At 45.0% G+C, this 14,655-nt stretch overlaps 1 protein-coding gene across 1 annotated transcript in view; it reads right to left on the bottom strand.

Annotated features, from left to right (window-relative positions):
• The window catches only part of best2 (bestrophin 2), a 40,740-nt gene that overhangs the window by 5,069 nt on the left and 21,016 nt on the right, over window positions 1-14,655 (bottom strand). Inside the window, exons 4-7 of the mRNA XM_063036066.1 lie at window positions 11,589-11,743; window positions 2,166-2,243; window positions 1,158-1,310; window positions 55-135 (exon numbers count right to left, since the gene is read on the bottom strand). Coding sequence (XP_062892136.1) covers window positions 55-135; window positions 1,158-1,310; window positions 2,166-2,243; window positions 11,589-11,743 — 467 coding nt within the window. The remainder of the gene's footprint in view (window positions 1-54; window positions 136-1,157; window positions 1,311-2,165; window positions 2,244-11,588; window positions 11,744-14,655) is intronic.

Genomic DNA, 14,655 nt, shown 5'->3' with positions numbered 1-14,655 from the left:
GAGGCCCCTGAGGTACCATTGATATTGAATGAATCTTCCTGTAGGAACTATTACCTGAAAGTTGCGATCAATCAAATGGTTTGTTTCAAAATCATCATCATCTTCTCCAAAGGGGTTTATTAGTTGTTCAGCCACCTGTAAACAAGGGCACCAGCTTTATTTATACAATTAATTCCTGGGTCTTACAACCCACTGTCACCATTGAATCAGTTCAGATGCTTCCCCGACAATTACTGAACCCTGGTAGAGACATTAGGGACATCTGAGAAACTCTTAGATAGGCACATAGATGACAGAAAAATGCACGGCTATGTAAGAGGAAAGGGTTCAATTGATCTTAGAGTAGTTTAAAATGTTGGTGCAATATGGTGAGCAATGCTCTATGTTCATTCCTACTCTACCTGGAGTCTACCACAGGTAATATCAACATCAGTGATGGGGTGATGCCTCAGAGGGAGAATTAGGGGCAACAGTGGAAAATAGTCGTGTTATAAGGAGTGTGACAATAGAACGACTCCTCTGTCTGCGTGCAGATCTTTCCCAGTACCTGGATATATTAGAAAGTTCTCAGGAACCTATTAGGGATCCCTGGATTCAATAGCAGACGTGTAGCATCAAAGAGCACAGGAACCATTGTAAGAGGCTGATCAAACCACAAGTGGAATGTTGTACCCAGTTCCATTCGAGATCTGAGAGAGAGAGCACAGAAGGAGATTTTCTGGATAGGTCCCAGAGGTAAGAGAATTGTCTCCAAAGTTAGACCGGAGAAACTGGAATGAAAGAGATTGTGAGGAGTTTGATTGAGGTGGTTTGTCAGAGGGAAACTGTTCTCATTATCAGTATCCAAGAACCTGGGCAGACATTCAAACTAATGAACAAAAGATACAGAGTGCAGCAAAGAAAAATGTTTCAATTACTATGTTACAATTAAAAATAAACAGTATGAAGAAAGAAAGAAAGAAAGCTATTGAGAAATGGTGGGATAGTGCTCATGAGTTCAAGGACTGTTCAGAATTCTGGTGGAGATGGGCAAGAAGCTATTCCTAGGGAAAAGATTCTGACTCTATTCTGTCTACGCCTCTCCATCCAGTCCCCCTCAGCATCCAATTCTCCAGAGATTGTTGTGATAACTTTGACGTTTAACATGGCAGACTCACCTTTAACCAACCAGCGTAGAAGAAAAATTGTAGCAGGGTGAAGACAGGAATGTACAAGTCGATGTCATGTCCTGCATATCCCTGGGCAGGGTCAAGAAACTGCCGACCTATCAGACAGGTCAGGAAGAAGCTGTACACAGCTATAGTGACAACCTAACGAGAAAGGGGGGGGGGAATTAGTTGGTAAACATTGAGGGGGAAGACTTCTATCTCACTGTTGTTCATTCAAGACCCAGTAGTCACCCCAGCCTTTGCTGGACTACCATTCTCCACCAATACCACCCCCCCTCCACCCGCCCCCAGTGTCCACAATGGATCAGTGTCAATGCAAAACTAGACACATGTTTGCTGGACAACAGCTGGCTGTTGTAATGTGGGCTCCTGTGGTGGTGACCTACAGACAATATCACCCCGCGCCCCCCCCCCCAATCCTACATACACAGATCTAGATAAACAAGGGAGAGGAACATACTTGACCTCCCTAGATCTTACCAAACACAGACTGCTCACCTTTCCCATTGCAAACACAGGAACTAGGAGCAAAGACAGAGCATATGGCCCTTTCAGCCTGACTGAGGGACAGCATCACATCCCTCCATTCCCCGGTTCTCTTACTGATTTCCATCTGAGCCTCTACTGCCCTTGGCATGGAAAATGGTCCCATACTGAACTTTGTGCCCCACAGATCCCAGTTCACTGATAGGGTTACTCCACCAGACATCATCATGTGTGAGTAACTTGGTAAGAGCCTCATCTCCAACCCCAGTCTAGTCGTCATGCACCTCTGCTCCTACTCTGAGGCACCAAGAGAAGAAAACTGGCTCATGCTCTCCTCCACTGACATAGAACATACAATATTAACTGGAACCTATCGCTGCTCAAAATGGGTCAGCAGCAAGGGTCAGACCGAGGTATTGCTGTTCCCTGGGATACTGAATGGGAAGATGGTGGAGTTTTATGTGTGAGATCTAACCTGTCTGAAGACATGAGTTCTAGCAATGACCTTACCTGTGTGTACACCAGGGGGATGCTAATCCAGTCATAGTGGAACAGAAGGCTGCACTTTGCCCGAAAGGTGTTGAGCTCCTGACAGGGAGAAGGACACAGAACCACATCATTAACAGGTGACTCCCACAAACATTCCCAGTGCCTGGGGAATGGAGAGGTAGGTGTGAAGGAATGGGGGTGTGGGGGGGGATGATTTTGGGTGAGTCAGAGTCTGTGGAGTCTGAGGGTATCCAATAACCTGTTGGACTCTCGCAGAGAGGCTACAGCGTCAATACACGTGGGTTTGTGTCCATTACCTGCTTAAGGTGATTCATGTCCATGGGTAGCCCATGTGTAGAACAGTTTACATTTAGTGGTGGTAGAAATGGCCTGTCTCTTACTGGCAGATACCTAGTAGTAATTTTAATTTTAATTCTAATCTTAATTTTTTTAAGATTAGCTTTATTTGTCACATTAACATCGAAACATACAGTGAAATGTATAGTTTGCACAAAACAAATCAGTGAGGTCGAGCTGGGGACATTGGGCAAGTGGTACCATGCTTCTGGCACCAACAGAGCACGCCCACAACTTTCTGACCCTAACCATACATCTGGAATGTCAGAGGAAACTGGAGCACCCAGAGGAAACCCACACAGTCACGGAGAGAATGTACAAAGTCCTTACAGAACAGCACTGGGAATTGACCCCCATCACTGATAGCTGGCTAGCGCTGTAGAATGATGTGCTAACTGTTACACTACCATGTCACCTCACTCGCCACAGTATCTGGCCACATCTTACGTTAGTGAACATCACAAGCCTCTTCACAGGTGAGCAAACTGAACTGTAACACTGAATCCTACAGTAAGCTACAGACAGCTAACCAAAAGTTTGGTCAAAGAAAGTTTCTCAGGAGTATCCCAAAGGAGCAGAGAGGTAAAATATTTGTCAAGGGAGAAACAGAGGCAGTGCAGGAGGAGAGAGTGCTGGAGAATAGGGGAGTGAAAAGCAGTGGGTACAGAGATTCTGGACAGATTCCAGCTTGCTGATTCACTCTCACTGGTTTAACCCTTAAACAAACCGCAAACACTTGTGGAATGGGCTGAGTGTAGATGTCGAAGGTGTGGTTGGAGGTAGATTGCCACACTTTGGTTGCTTCTAAAACCCAACTTCCCCTCTTCAGAGAGGCAGTGAAAAGCTTCATTCTAGTAATGATGCGGGAACTTTAGAGAGCATGCAGAGGAGTTTTACCAGGATGTTGCCTGGATTAGAGGGCTTGTCAGATGAGGATAGGCTGAGCCAACTAGGACCTTAGGGCTTTTCTATTTGGAGCGAAGGAGGATGAGAGGTGATGGAAGTGTACAAGATATAAGAGGCATAGGATAGCCAGAAATTTTTTCCCAGGGTGGAATTGGCTAATACAAGGACCCACAATGGTGGCTGTTGCAGAGAGAGATACATTAGGGACATTTAAGAGAGTCTTAGGCCCATAGATGATAGAAAAATATAGGAGGGAAGGGTTAGATTGATCAGAGAATAGGTTAAAAGGTCAACACAACATTGTGGGCCAAAGGGCTTGTACTGTGCTGTAGTGCTCTGTGTTCTAATACCAAGAGCAACTTGCCAACTTGATCCAGATTTACAAAACCATCAGTTTGAGAGAGTAGTGAGTTAGATTTTTTTTATATAATAAAATTATTATTTTTCAATGTTACGAACTAATTGACTTGTACGAATATAGGGTAAGGAGTCTTTATATGCAATTTAGTTTAATGTATTGGCATACTTTTTTTTCCTGTACTCTGTATTCTTATATATATAAATTAATAAAAATATTGGAAAGAAGGGAGAATGTTTGTACCCAGTGTTAATACTGACAGCATCAAATATAAACATGTTTTATAATACATTCTGTGTCTTGGGGAGGTAACAAGAAAAATAAATGTTACTTGATATTTTCCATTGGTATTAATACAGTATTTCCATATTCTGTCCTATCCAAAATCAAAGCACAGTTAATCACTAGAACTGCCTGGTGGCGGAATTCAGAGACTGGTGGTGCGGGGGTGTTTTTCAGAGCAGAGGCCTGTGACCAGTGGTGTGCTACAGAGTGCTGGATGCCCTGCTGTTTGTCATCTATATTAATGATTTGGGTGAGAATGTATGTGGCATGAGCAGTAAGTTTGTGGATGCCACCATGATTGATGGTGTGGTGGATAGTGTCTGAAGTAACTACAGGATCTAGATTGACTAGGGAAGTGGGCCAGGGAATGTGCCTAGTGTAAGTATGAAGAGATGAACTTCGGGAATTAAACCAAGACTGGACTTAAGCAATGAATGGTAGGGTCCAGAGGAACCTGTGGAGTACAGAAGAACCTGGGGTACCCTAAAGGTAGTGTCACAGGTAGACAGGCTGGTGAAGGTGTTTACATACTGGCCTTCATCAGTCAGGGCACTGAGTACAAGAGTTAGATTCTCATCCTCCCGGGCGGGGGGAGAAGATGGTGATGCAACGGCAGCGCGCACGGTCTCTCCGGTGAAGAATATCTGTTATCTGTCAAGTAGGGGACCGTGCACAATTCTGATTTGATGGAGTCAGACGTGAGAGTACAGAGGAACATCTGGAAAACTTCTGAAATGTCTGCTTTGCTGCCGCTGCTGCTGTGTGGTAACCGGAATCTCCGGAGCTGAAGGCCCCGAAATCCTCGGCTTAGAGTGTTTCAGCGGCCGGGGAGAGGTCGAAGGCGCTCAGGAGGCTGTATCGGAGAGGCTGCTCGGAAGCTCGGAGTTTTAGGACGGATGGACTCAGGGTCGGCTGTGGTCAGCTGCTTCCAAAGTATCGGCAAGTTATCGCTGCCTGGAGGTTTATGGCAGGGATTTTCTCCCTTTTGCCGCCTGCTATCGGGGACTCGGGAGTCGATCGACTCGGGATTTTGAGACTTTTTTTTACTGTGCCTATGGTCTGTTCTTCATCAAATTATGGTATTGCTTTGCACTGCTGTAAATATATGTTATAATTATGTGGTTCTGTCAGTGTTAGTCTTTGGTCTGTCCTGTTTTCTGTGTTATCACTCCAGAGAAACATTGTATCATTTCTTAATGCATGTATGCATTTCTAAATGACAATAAAAGAGGACTGAGTGTTCTCATAATCTAATCTAATCTAATGTTCTAACTGTACAAGTCATTGGTGAGACCATACTTGGAGTATTGTGTGCAGTTCTCGTCACCCAACTAAAGAAAGGATGTCATTAAGCTGGAAAGTGTGTACGAAAGATTCACCAGGATCTTATGGAACATAGAACAAAACATAGAACATAGAATAGTACAACGCAGTACAGGCCCTTTGGCCCACAATGTTGTGCCAACCCTCAAACCCTGCCTCCCATATAACCCCCCACCTTAAATTCCTCCATATATCTGTCTAGTAGTCTCTTAAACTTCACTAGTGTATCTGCCTCCACCACTGACTCAGGCAGTGCATTCCATGCACCAACCACTCTCTGAGTAAAAAACCTTCCTCTAATATCCCCCTTGAACTTACCACCCCTTACCTTAAAGCCATGTCCTCTTGTATTGAGCAGTGGTGCCCTGTAAAGAGACGCTGGCTATCCACTCTATCTATTCCTCTTAATATCTTGTATACCTCTATCATGTCTCCTCTCATCCTCCTCCTCTCCAAAGAGTAAAGCCCTAGCTCCCTTAATCTCTGATCATAATCCATACTCTCTAAACCAGGCAGCATCCTGGTAAATCTCCTCTGTACCCTTTCCAATGCTTCCACATCCTTCCTATAGTGAGGCGACCAGAACTGGACACAGTACTCCAAGTGTGGCCTAACCAGAGTTTTATAGAGCTGCATCATTACCTCGCGACTCTTAAACTCTGTTCCTCGACTTATGAAAGCTAACACCCCATAAATTTTCTTAACTACCCTATCTACCTATGAGGCAACTTTCAGGGATCTATGGACATGTACCCTGAGATCCCTCTGCTCCTCCACACTACCAAGTATCCTGCCATTTACTTTGTACTCTGCCTTGGAGTTTGTCCTTCCAAAGTGTACCACCTCACACTTCTCCGGGTTGAACTCCATCTGCCACTTCCCAGCCCACTTCTGCATCCTATCAATATCTCTTTGCAATCTTTGACAATCCTCTACACTATCCACAACACCACCAACCTTTGTGTCATCTGCAAACTTGCCAACCCACCCTTCTACCCTCACATCCAGGTCATTAATAAAAATCACGAAAAGTAGAGGTCCCAGAACTGATCCTTATGGGATACCACTAGTCACAATCCTCCAATCTGAATGTACTCCCTCCACCACCACCCTCTGCCTTCTGCAGGCAAGCCAATTCTGAATCCACGTGACCAAACTTCCCTGGATCCCATGCCTTCTGACTTTCTGAATAAGCCTACCATGTGGAACCTCGTCAAATGCCTTACTAAAATCCGTGTAGATCACATCCACTGCACTACTCACATCTATATGCCTGGTCACCTCCTCAAAGAACTCTATCAGGCTTGTTAGACACGATCTGCCCTTCACAAAGTCATGCTGACTGTCCCTGATCAGACCATGATTCTCTAAATGCCCAGAGATCCTATCTCTAAGAATCTTTTCCAACAGCTTTCCCACCACAGACTTAAGACTCACTGGTCTATAATTACCCGGACTATCCCTACTACCTTTTTTGAACAAGGGGACAACATTTGCCTCCCTCTAATCCTCCAGTACCATTCCCGTGGACAACGAGGACATAAAGATCCTAGCCAGAGGCTCAGCAATCTCTTCCCTCACCTCGTGGAGCAACCTGGGGAATATTCCATCAAGCCCCGGGGACTTATGCATCCTAATGTATTTTAACAACTCCAACACCTCCTCTCCCTTAATATCAACGTGCTCCAGAACATCAACCTCACTCATATTGTCCTCACTATCATCAACTTCCCTCTCACTGGTGAATACCGAAGAAAAGTATTCATTGAGGACCTCGCTCACTTCCACAGCCTCCAGGCACATCTTCCCACCTTTATGTCTAATCGGTCCTACCTTCACTTCTGTCATCCTTTTTTTCTTCACATAATTGAAGAATGCCTTGGGGTTTTCCTTTACCCTACTCGCCAATGCCTTCTCATGCCCCCTTCTTGATCTTCTCAGCCCCTTCTTAAGCTCCTTTCTTGCTACCCTATATTCCTCAATAGACCCATCTGATCCTTGCTTCCTAAACCTCATGTATGCTGCCTTCTTCCACCTGACTAGATTTTCCACCTCACTTCTCACCCATGGTTCCTTCACCCTACCATTCTTTATCTTCCTCACATGGACAAATTTATCCCTAACGTCCTGCAAGAGATCCCGAAACATCGACCACATGTCCATAGTACATTTCCCTGCAAAAACATCATCCCAATTCATACCTGCAAGTTCTAGCCTTATAGCCTCATAAGGCTCATATGAGGCTATAAGTAGCCTCATAATTTGCCCTTCCCCAATTAAAAATTTTCCTGTCCTCTCTGATTCTGTCCTTTTCCATGATAATGCTAAAGGCCAGGGAGTGGTGGTCACTGTCCCCCAGATGCTCACCCACTGAGAGATCTGTGACCTGACCCGATTCGTTACCTAATACTAGATCTAGTATGGCATTCCCCTTAGTCGGCCTGTCCACATACTGTGACAGGAATCCGTCCTGGACACACTTAATAAACTCTGCCCCATCTAAACCCTTGGAACTAATCAGTTGCCAATCAATATTAGGGAAGTTAAAGTCACCCATGATAACAACCCTGTTATTTTTGCACCTTTCCAAAATCTGCCTCCCAATCTGCTCCTCGGTATCTCTGCTACTACCAGGGGGCCTATAGAATACTCCCAATAGAGTAACTGCTCCCTTCCTGTTCCTGACTTCCACCCATACTGATTCAAAAGAGGATCCTGCTACATTACCCACCCTTTCTGTAGCTGTAATAGTATCCCTGATCAGTAATGCCACCCCTCCTCCTCTCTCTCTATCCCTTTTAAAGCACTGAAATCCAGGAATATTGAGAATCCATTCCTGCCCTGGTGCCAGCCAAGTCTCTGTAATGGCCTCTACATCATAATTCCATGTATGTATCCAAGCTCTCAGTTCATCACCTTTGTTCCTGATGCTTCTTGCATTGAGGTACACACACTTCAGCCCTTCTACCTTCCTACCTTTACACCCTTTATTCTGCTTCTCTTTCCTCAAAGCCTCTCTATATGTAGATCTGGCTTTACTCCATGCACGTCCTCCACTGCTCTATCGCTCTGGGTCCCATCCCCCTTGCAAATTAGTTTAAACCCTTTTGAACCAATTTGCAAGGGGGATGGGACCCGGTGCAATACAGCAGTGGAAGAAGTGCATGGAGTAAAGGAAAGGTCAGATAGACTGGGGCTTTTTCCCTGAAGCAAAGGGACCATTTAGAATAAAATCATTGCAACACACCAATATCGCTGAATCAGTGCGAGCCCTGGGCTTGATTCCATGCAACAAGGCGGTCCCATCGAGGGGTGATGGGAGACAGCGATACTCGAAGGAGGTTCCTTATGTCCAGTCTATTCCGCAATTTAGTTTTCGTTGCATTCATTGCAGAGATGTGTTGGAAATGGAAGCTACGTTTTCAGTGCTTTCGTGGCTCTCGGGATATTCAGCCTTGACTTTGATCCGGAATGCCGGCAGAGATGTTATGTTAAACACACTTTGCAGCCCATCGTCATTTGCAAGCTCAATCTTCTTCCCGCGCTGACATGGATGACACGTGGGTGATAACCTCGCGTGCATTCAAACTCAACAGTGGATGTGACATGGAATGAGGAAAGGTGCAGCTGACTCATATCGCCAAATCATATCGTTTCCTCGCGGCCCAGTAGCGCATGCTCTGCGGCCCGGTGGTTGGGGACCGCTGGTTTAGACTTCCCACCAGCCTTCAACAAGTGAGATGTTTACAAAACGATGAGGTGTGTGAATGGCCGCAATCTTTCCCAGGACAGAGGAGTCTCAAACTACAGGACACTGAGAGGAGAAAAATTTAAAGGGAGGTGTGTACATGGAATGAGCTACCGGAGGAAATCATTAAGGTAGATTTGGACGGATACATGGATAGGAAAGACATGGATCAAACCCGGGCAAATGGACTAACTCAGTTAGGCATCTTGGCTGGCATGAACAAGTTGGGCCGAAGGACCTGGGTGTTGATTTTTTTTTGTCAGAGTATAACTAGTAAACACAAACAGGTCAACAGGCAAAAGTTTTTCTTTTGCAGAGAGTTGTGTTGAGAGAATTAAGGAGACAAATTTGATGGTAATTGAAGGTGGTGCAGTGGGTTATACAGCTCCAGAGATCGGAGTTCAATCCTGACTCCTGGTGCAGTTTGTGCACCCTGCCTGTGACCACATGGGAGCTCAACTTTCCCCCACTTGCACTTCAGTCAGCCATTGTAAACTGGCCGCAGTGTGTGGAGAAGGGCGAGAATCTCGGGCAAATTGATGGGAGTATGGGGAAAATCCCAGGGATTGATGTAGACGAACTCACGCAGACTCGGTGGGTCTGATTCTGCACTGTATTACTCCGTGAAACTACAGATGGGAAGGGAAGGGGTGAGAGCAGCTCAAGGTCAAGTGGACTCAGTGGGGCTCTGCTGAAATAGAACTTCATCCTTTCATTCATTGAACCCAAGTCACTAATGACTTCACTTTGGTCCAAATGAGGCCATGGCTGGAGAGTAGAACCTCATCAAAATCTCTCAACCTTGGACAGAAAATAAACAACTCTCTTTGAGGTAAATAACTTGCTGTTAGTACACTGCTGGTTTAGATGAAGTCAAGGAAAAGTGCATCTCTCTTTCTCCCTCTCACTTACTCTCCTCCCGCTTTCCCAGACTGTCCCACAGAACCCCATCCCCACCATCCTGGTCAGTTCTGTCTCCTCACGTTAATCCCACAGCTCGGACAGACGTAAGGGTCACTCAGCAGATGCCTGAAATAGGAATTTTGCCCCTTCTCTAGTTTGGGACCAACTGTGTAGGGGACTCTAGGACAAGAGGGCACAACTTCAGGATTGAAGGACGTCCATTTAGAACTGAGATGCGGAGAAATTACTTTAGTGAGAGGGTGGTAAATCTGTGGAATTTGTTGCCACGAGCGGCTGTGGAGGCCAAGTCACTGGGTGCATTTAAAGCAGAGGTTCTTCATTATCCAGGGCATCAAAGTGTATGGGGAGAAGGCAGTGGAGTGGGGATGACTGGAAGAATGGGACCAGCCCAAAACTGAATGGCGGAGCAGACTCGATGGGCCAAATGGCCTACTTCTGCTCCTATGTCTTATGGTCTTAAGGTGTCTGGGAGTTAGAGATTCACAGAAACACTGGGTCAGTCATATGGTTACAACCTTTGGCCCAACTCATCTATCCTAACTGTGCTGCCCAGCAAGCTTAACGTCCTAATCAACTGAACCGCAGACCGTGTCAAGAACTGGCCTTAAATTCTGCAAGCAACGTGGCAGTACACATACGCACAAAAGGTGGTGTGAACATACATGACAGGTGGTATGAACATGTATGACAGGTGCCATGAACATGTATGAAGGCACCATGAACGTAAGAGATCCAGTACTGCTGCCACTCAGAAGATGGTGAGAATGTGGTTTCATTTCAGAGGCTAGTTACAACTCATCTATGTGACATTGAGGCTAAAGACACCAAATTCCCTTCTCCGGATGGCATTGGCCAATCATAGGGAACTCTGTAAGTATCTGACTGTTTTGTGGACTCTGTAGCTTTTCTTAAAATTGCAGAATATTTAACTAAATTAAATATCCACACCAACTGTTGTCATTTTGAACCAACGCCTTAACCAAAGAGATTTACAAAATTATGAGAGGTAAATGCATTTTCCAAAGGTTGAGTGAAACTGGAACTAGAAGCTATAAGTTAAGTGTGAACGGTAAAATATGAGAGGGAACTTCTTCATTCGGAGGGTGGTGCGAGTGAAGAAACGAGCTGTGGGCAGATGTGATGGATATGGGTTTGATAGCAATATTTAAGAGAAGGTACATGGATGGAAGCGGTTCGGAGGGCTATGGTCCAAGTGTGTGTCAATGGGACTAGATAGAATAATAGTTCGGCACGGCCTAGATGGGCCAAAAGGCCTGTTTCTATGACTGTATTTGGGGGACCCAGGACCCTAAATCACTGCATCAGTGTTTCAGCCTCTGCTGTATCGGTGTGAAACGGGAAAAATAGGGTCATTCGTTCCCTCTCTACCATTCACCCTCTGCCTTTCTGTGTGCATTGCCCAAGCCGGAGGCAGAGTCTGGGGAGGTCAAACCCTTCACCCTCTGCCTTTCTGTGTGCATTGCCCAAGCCCAAGGAAGAGACTGGGGAGGTCAAACCCTCGGCTAGACCCAAACTCCAATACCTCCATCAACAGCTTGAAAGCGCTGTCGTCCTTTATCCGTCCCTCCTTGCGTCCCTTGGCGGCCAGGTTAGTGAACCACACACACGGAATCCAGTACTTGTTGTAGGGCGAGTGAAGGCTCTCGTATTTCTTGCGCTCCTCTTTGGTCATAAACCCTGGAAAAAGCAACGCCGTGATTTCTCCACCCCCGAGGGAGGGCTCACCAGCTCACAGCTACACAGTCTCTCCATTATAGTCCATGAGCCAGGACCCCAAATTTGGGCCACCGGTACCATCTGGGGGGAATAATTCTTTTAGTGATTTTTGGCAAGGTATACACCCCTAGTGCTAGAAAATATGTGATAACATTGCAGCAGTGGTAGCTTTCTGTGTGTTAACACTCGATTTATAATCACACGCCAAAACACACTTTTCAAAACTATACATAGCACATTCTACTTCAAACTGATGGTTCTCTCTTATTAGTGACGCTTTGTCTTTGAAAATTGGTGGGAATATAGCCCAGACTATATGTTTTTCAGAAAAGTTGTTAAAATTAGCATCTCTACAAATGTCATCTATTACTGGCAGTGAAAACACAGTGACTATACATTCCATAAGATGTACTTCTGTTTTCATGTTCTGTTTCACATTTATATCTTGTACATCACCATTTATACATACATTTATATCACCTTTGCAGCAGGTGCTTTTCTCACCAGTAATATTAACATGATTTTTTTCTGTTTCAGGTACTGTGGTGATGGGCTAGTCCTGCGCAATAGAGAGAGAAGAGCAGAGTAGACTTAGATCAGGAGTAGCTGAATCACTTTGCTTCAGAATGGAGAGCCATAAGCACAAAGATATCTATTAAGAAGCAGTGTATCATACACCAGAAAACATCAAAAGAAGATGATGACCATTTAGTTAGTCCTCAAGACTATGAATCCTGGAAAATATTACTTGAAGCAGCCAAAGTGAGAAACTATGCCCCTATTTTAGACGTTGCTAAAGAACTTGGAGAAAAAAGAAGTCCCAGGAATCTTCTATCACTGAAAATGCCGAAGCCTCCTCACCATGAAGAGAGACTTAGAGACTCTGAAAAGGAAAGCCAAGGAAAGCATTACTGATGAAGCTGGTAAGAATACCTGTACATCAGAAAGTCCAAGTAGGAGATCTCCATCAGAAGCAAGGTGTATGATCAAATCTGCATTTTTTGTAATAAGGTGAAATTTCTGAAGGGCCCCAAGTCACGTGAAAAGCTTACACAAGCTGTACAACTCAGAGCTGAGCAAACACTACAGGAATGTGCAACCCAAAAGGAAGATGAAAAGATTCTAGCAGTAACAAGCAGAGACATAGTTGCTGCAGAGGCCCACTATCATGTTTCAAGGATTGTACCAGAATCAAGAAAAAGGAACCGAGTACAAAGAGGATGGTGATGAACTGTATAAAAGGATTGAAAGGGAAGCCTATAAAGACCTTTTCAAGTATATCAGAACTGATATCATACCCAACAAGATGTTTGTACAAGTCACTTCTTTGGTCAGGAAACTTGAATCTATCTGGTGGAGTTACACTCCTGCAAGATTCTACAAGGAAGCACCTTTGTAGGAAACTAGAATCTGAGCTGGGCAATTCAGTAGATATATTTCCAGATGACAAAGGAAAATTGTTAATGGTTCCTGAAAGTGTATCATTAAGGGACTTTGTCTTGGAAAATCAAACTCCACAGAGGGAACTCAAAGTTTGGAGGGCCAAGGCAACCAATTTCGACAAGATCATAGATCAGACTTCATCATATATCAGGCCCTGTCCACACCAGAAGGATTGTTGAGAAAGACAAATAAAGCACTTTAGCCACAACCTTGCAGAAAAATATAGCAGTAGAAGAGCAACTCCCAGAAAACTCTGTTACAGTGGTTGATGGAATGAACTTGGTCCAAAGAGTGAAAGGGGATCAAGTTACTTTCAGAGATGTTGCCACAACAATTCTGGGTATGGCTGTGAGGGAAGGCAGTCAGAGTAGCAGAATAGATGTTGTGTTCAACACATACAAGGAGAACTCTATCAAGAATAGTGAAAGATTTCTACAGGGTGAAGAGACTGGTCACGAGTTGCAAGGTATCACAGACACACAGATGATGAGGCAGTGGAGGAGCTTCCTGACCAAAGTCAGTAACAAAAATAGTCTCATTAGCTTCATAGTCCATGAATGGAGGAAGGCAGAGTACAGAGCAAAGCTATAGGAGAAGATTCTGTATGCAACTGTGAATGACAAATGTTACAGAATCACATCTCAAGACAGCGAGGAGATGTCAGCTCTTCAGTGTCAACAAGAAGAAGCAGATGGCCGCCTACTTCTCCATGCTGCCCATGCCACAAGAGAGAAATACCAGTCTGTAGTGATCTGCTCAGAAGACAGAGATGACTTTATCATGGTTTTAGCATTTTGTGACAAGATTGGGGCCCCATTCTTCCAGAAGTGTGGCACTATAACCCGTACAAGGCTTGTAGACATCAAGAAGGTTGCTGCCACTGTTGGCATAGAGGTTCGTAGGACTCTCATCGGGTTGCATTTACACTGTAAATACTTTTGCAGGCAAAGGGAAGACAAGTGCCCTAAAACTTCTGACTAGCAACAGGGAAACGCAGGACACATTCTTAGAGTTGGGTCAGGAATGGGACCTCTCCCCAGAACTGATGGACAAACTGGAGGCATTTATATGTCTCCTGTATGCCCCAAAAGCATCGACCATCAAGGTCAATTAGCTCAGGTATCACCTTTTCTGTGCCAAAAAAGGTGAAATCGAACGTCATCAACTCCCACCATGCAAGGACTGCTTAAGAAAACATGCACAGCAAGCCAACTACCAGGCTGGTATATGGAGAAGATGTTTGGAGAAGGACCCACAAGTATCAAGCCCTGTTGGCAGAGGATGGAAGATGGAGAGAGAAGAGGAAGCTGAACAGTTGGTGGTGCACTGGATGGAAGGCCAGCCGGCACCCGATGCCGTCCTGGATCTACTGGACTGTAACTGTCCAAATAAATGTTCACTCCCAAGATGTATGTGTGTTGCAAATGGCC

Source organism: Mobula hypostoma, chromosome 29 (assembly GCF_963921235.1).
Source record: "Mobula hypostoma chromosome 29, sMobHyp1.1, whole genome shotgun sequence".
Lineage (NCBI taxonomy): Eukaryota > Metazoa > Chordata > Chondrichthyes > Myliobatiformes > Myliobatidae > Mobula > Mobula hypostoma.
Note: the sequence above shows the minus strand (reverse complement) of the source record. Positions and strands in the feature narration are given on the sequence as shown.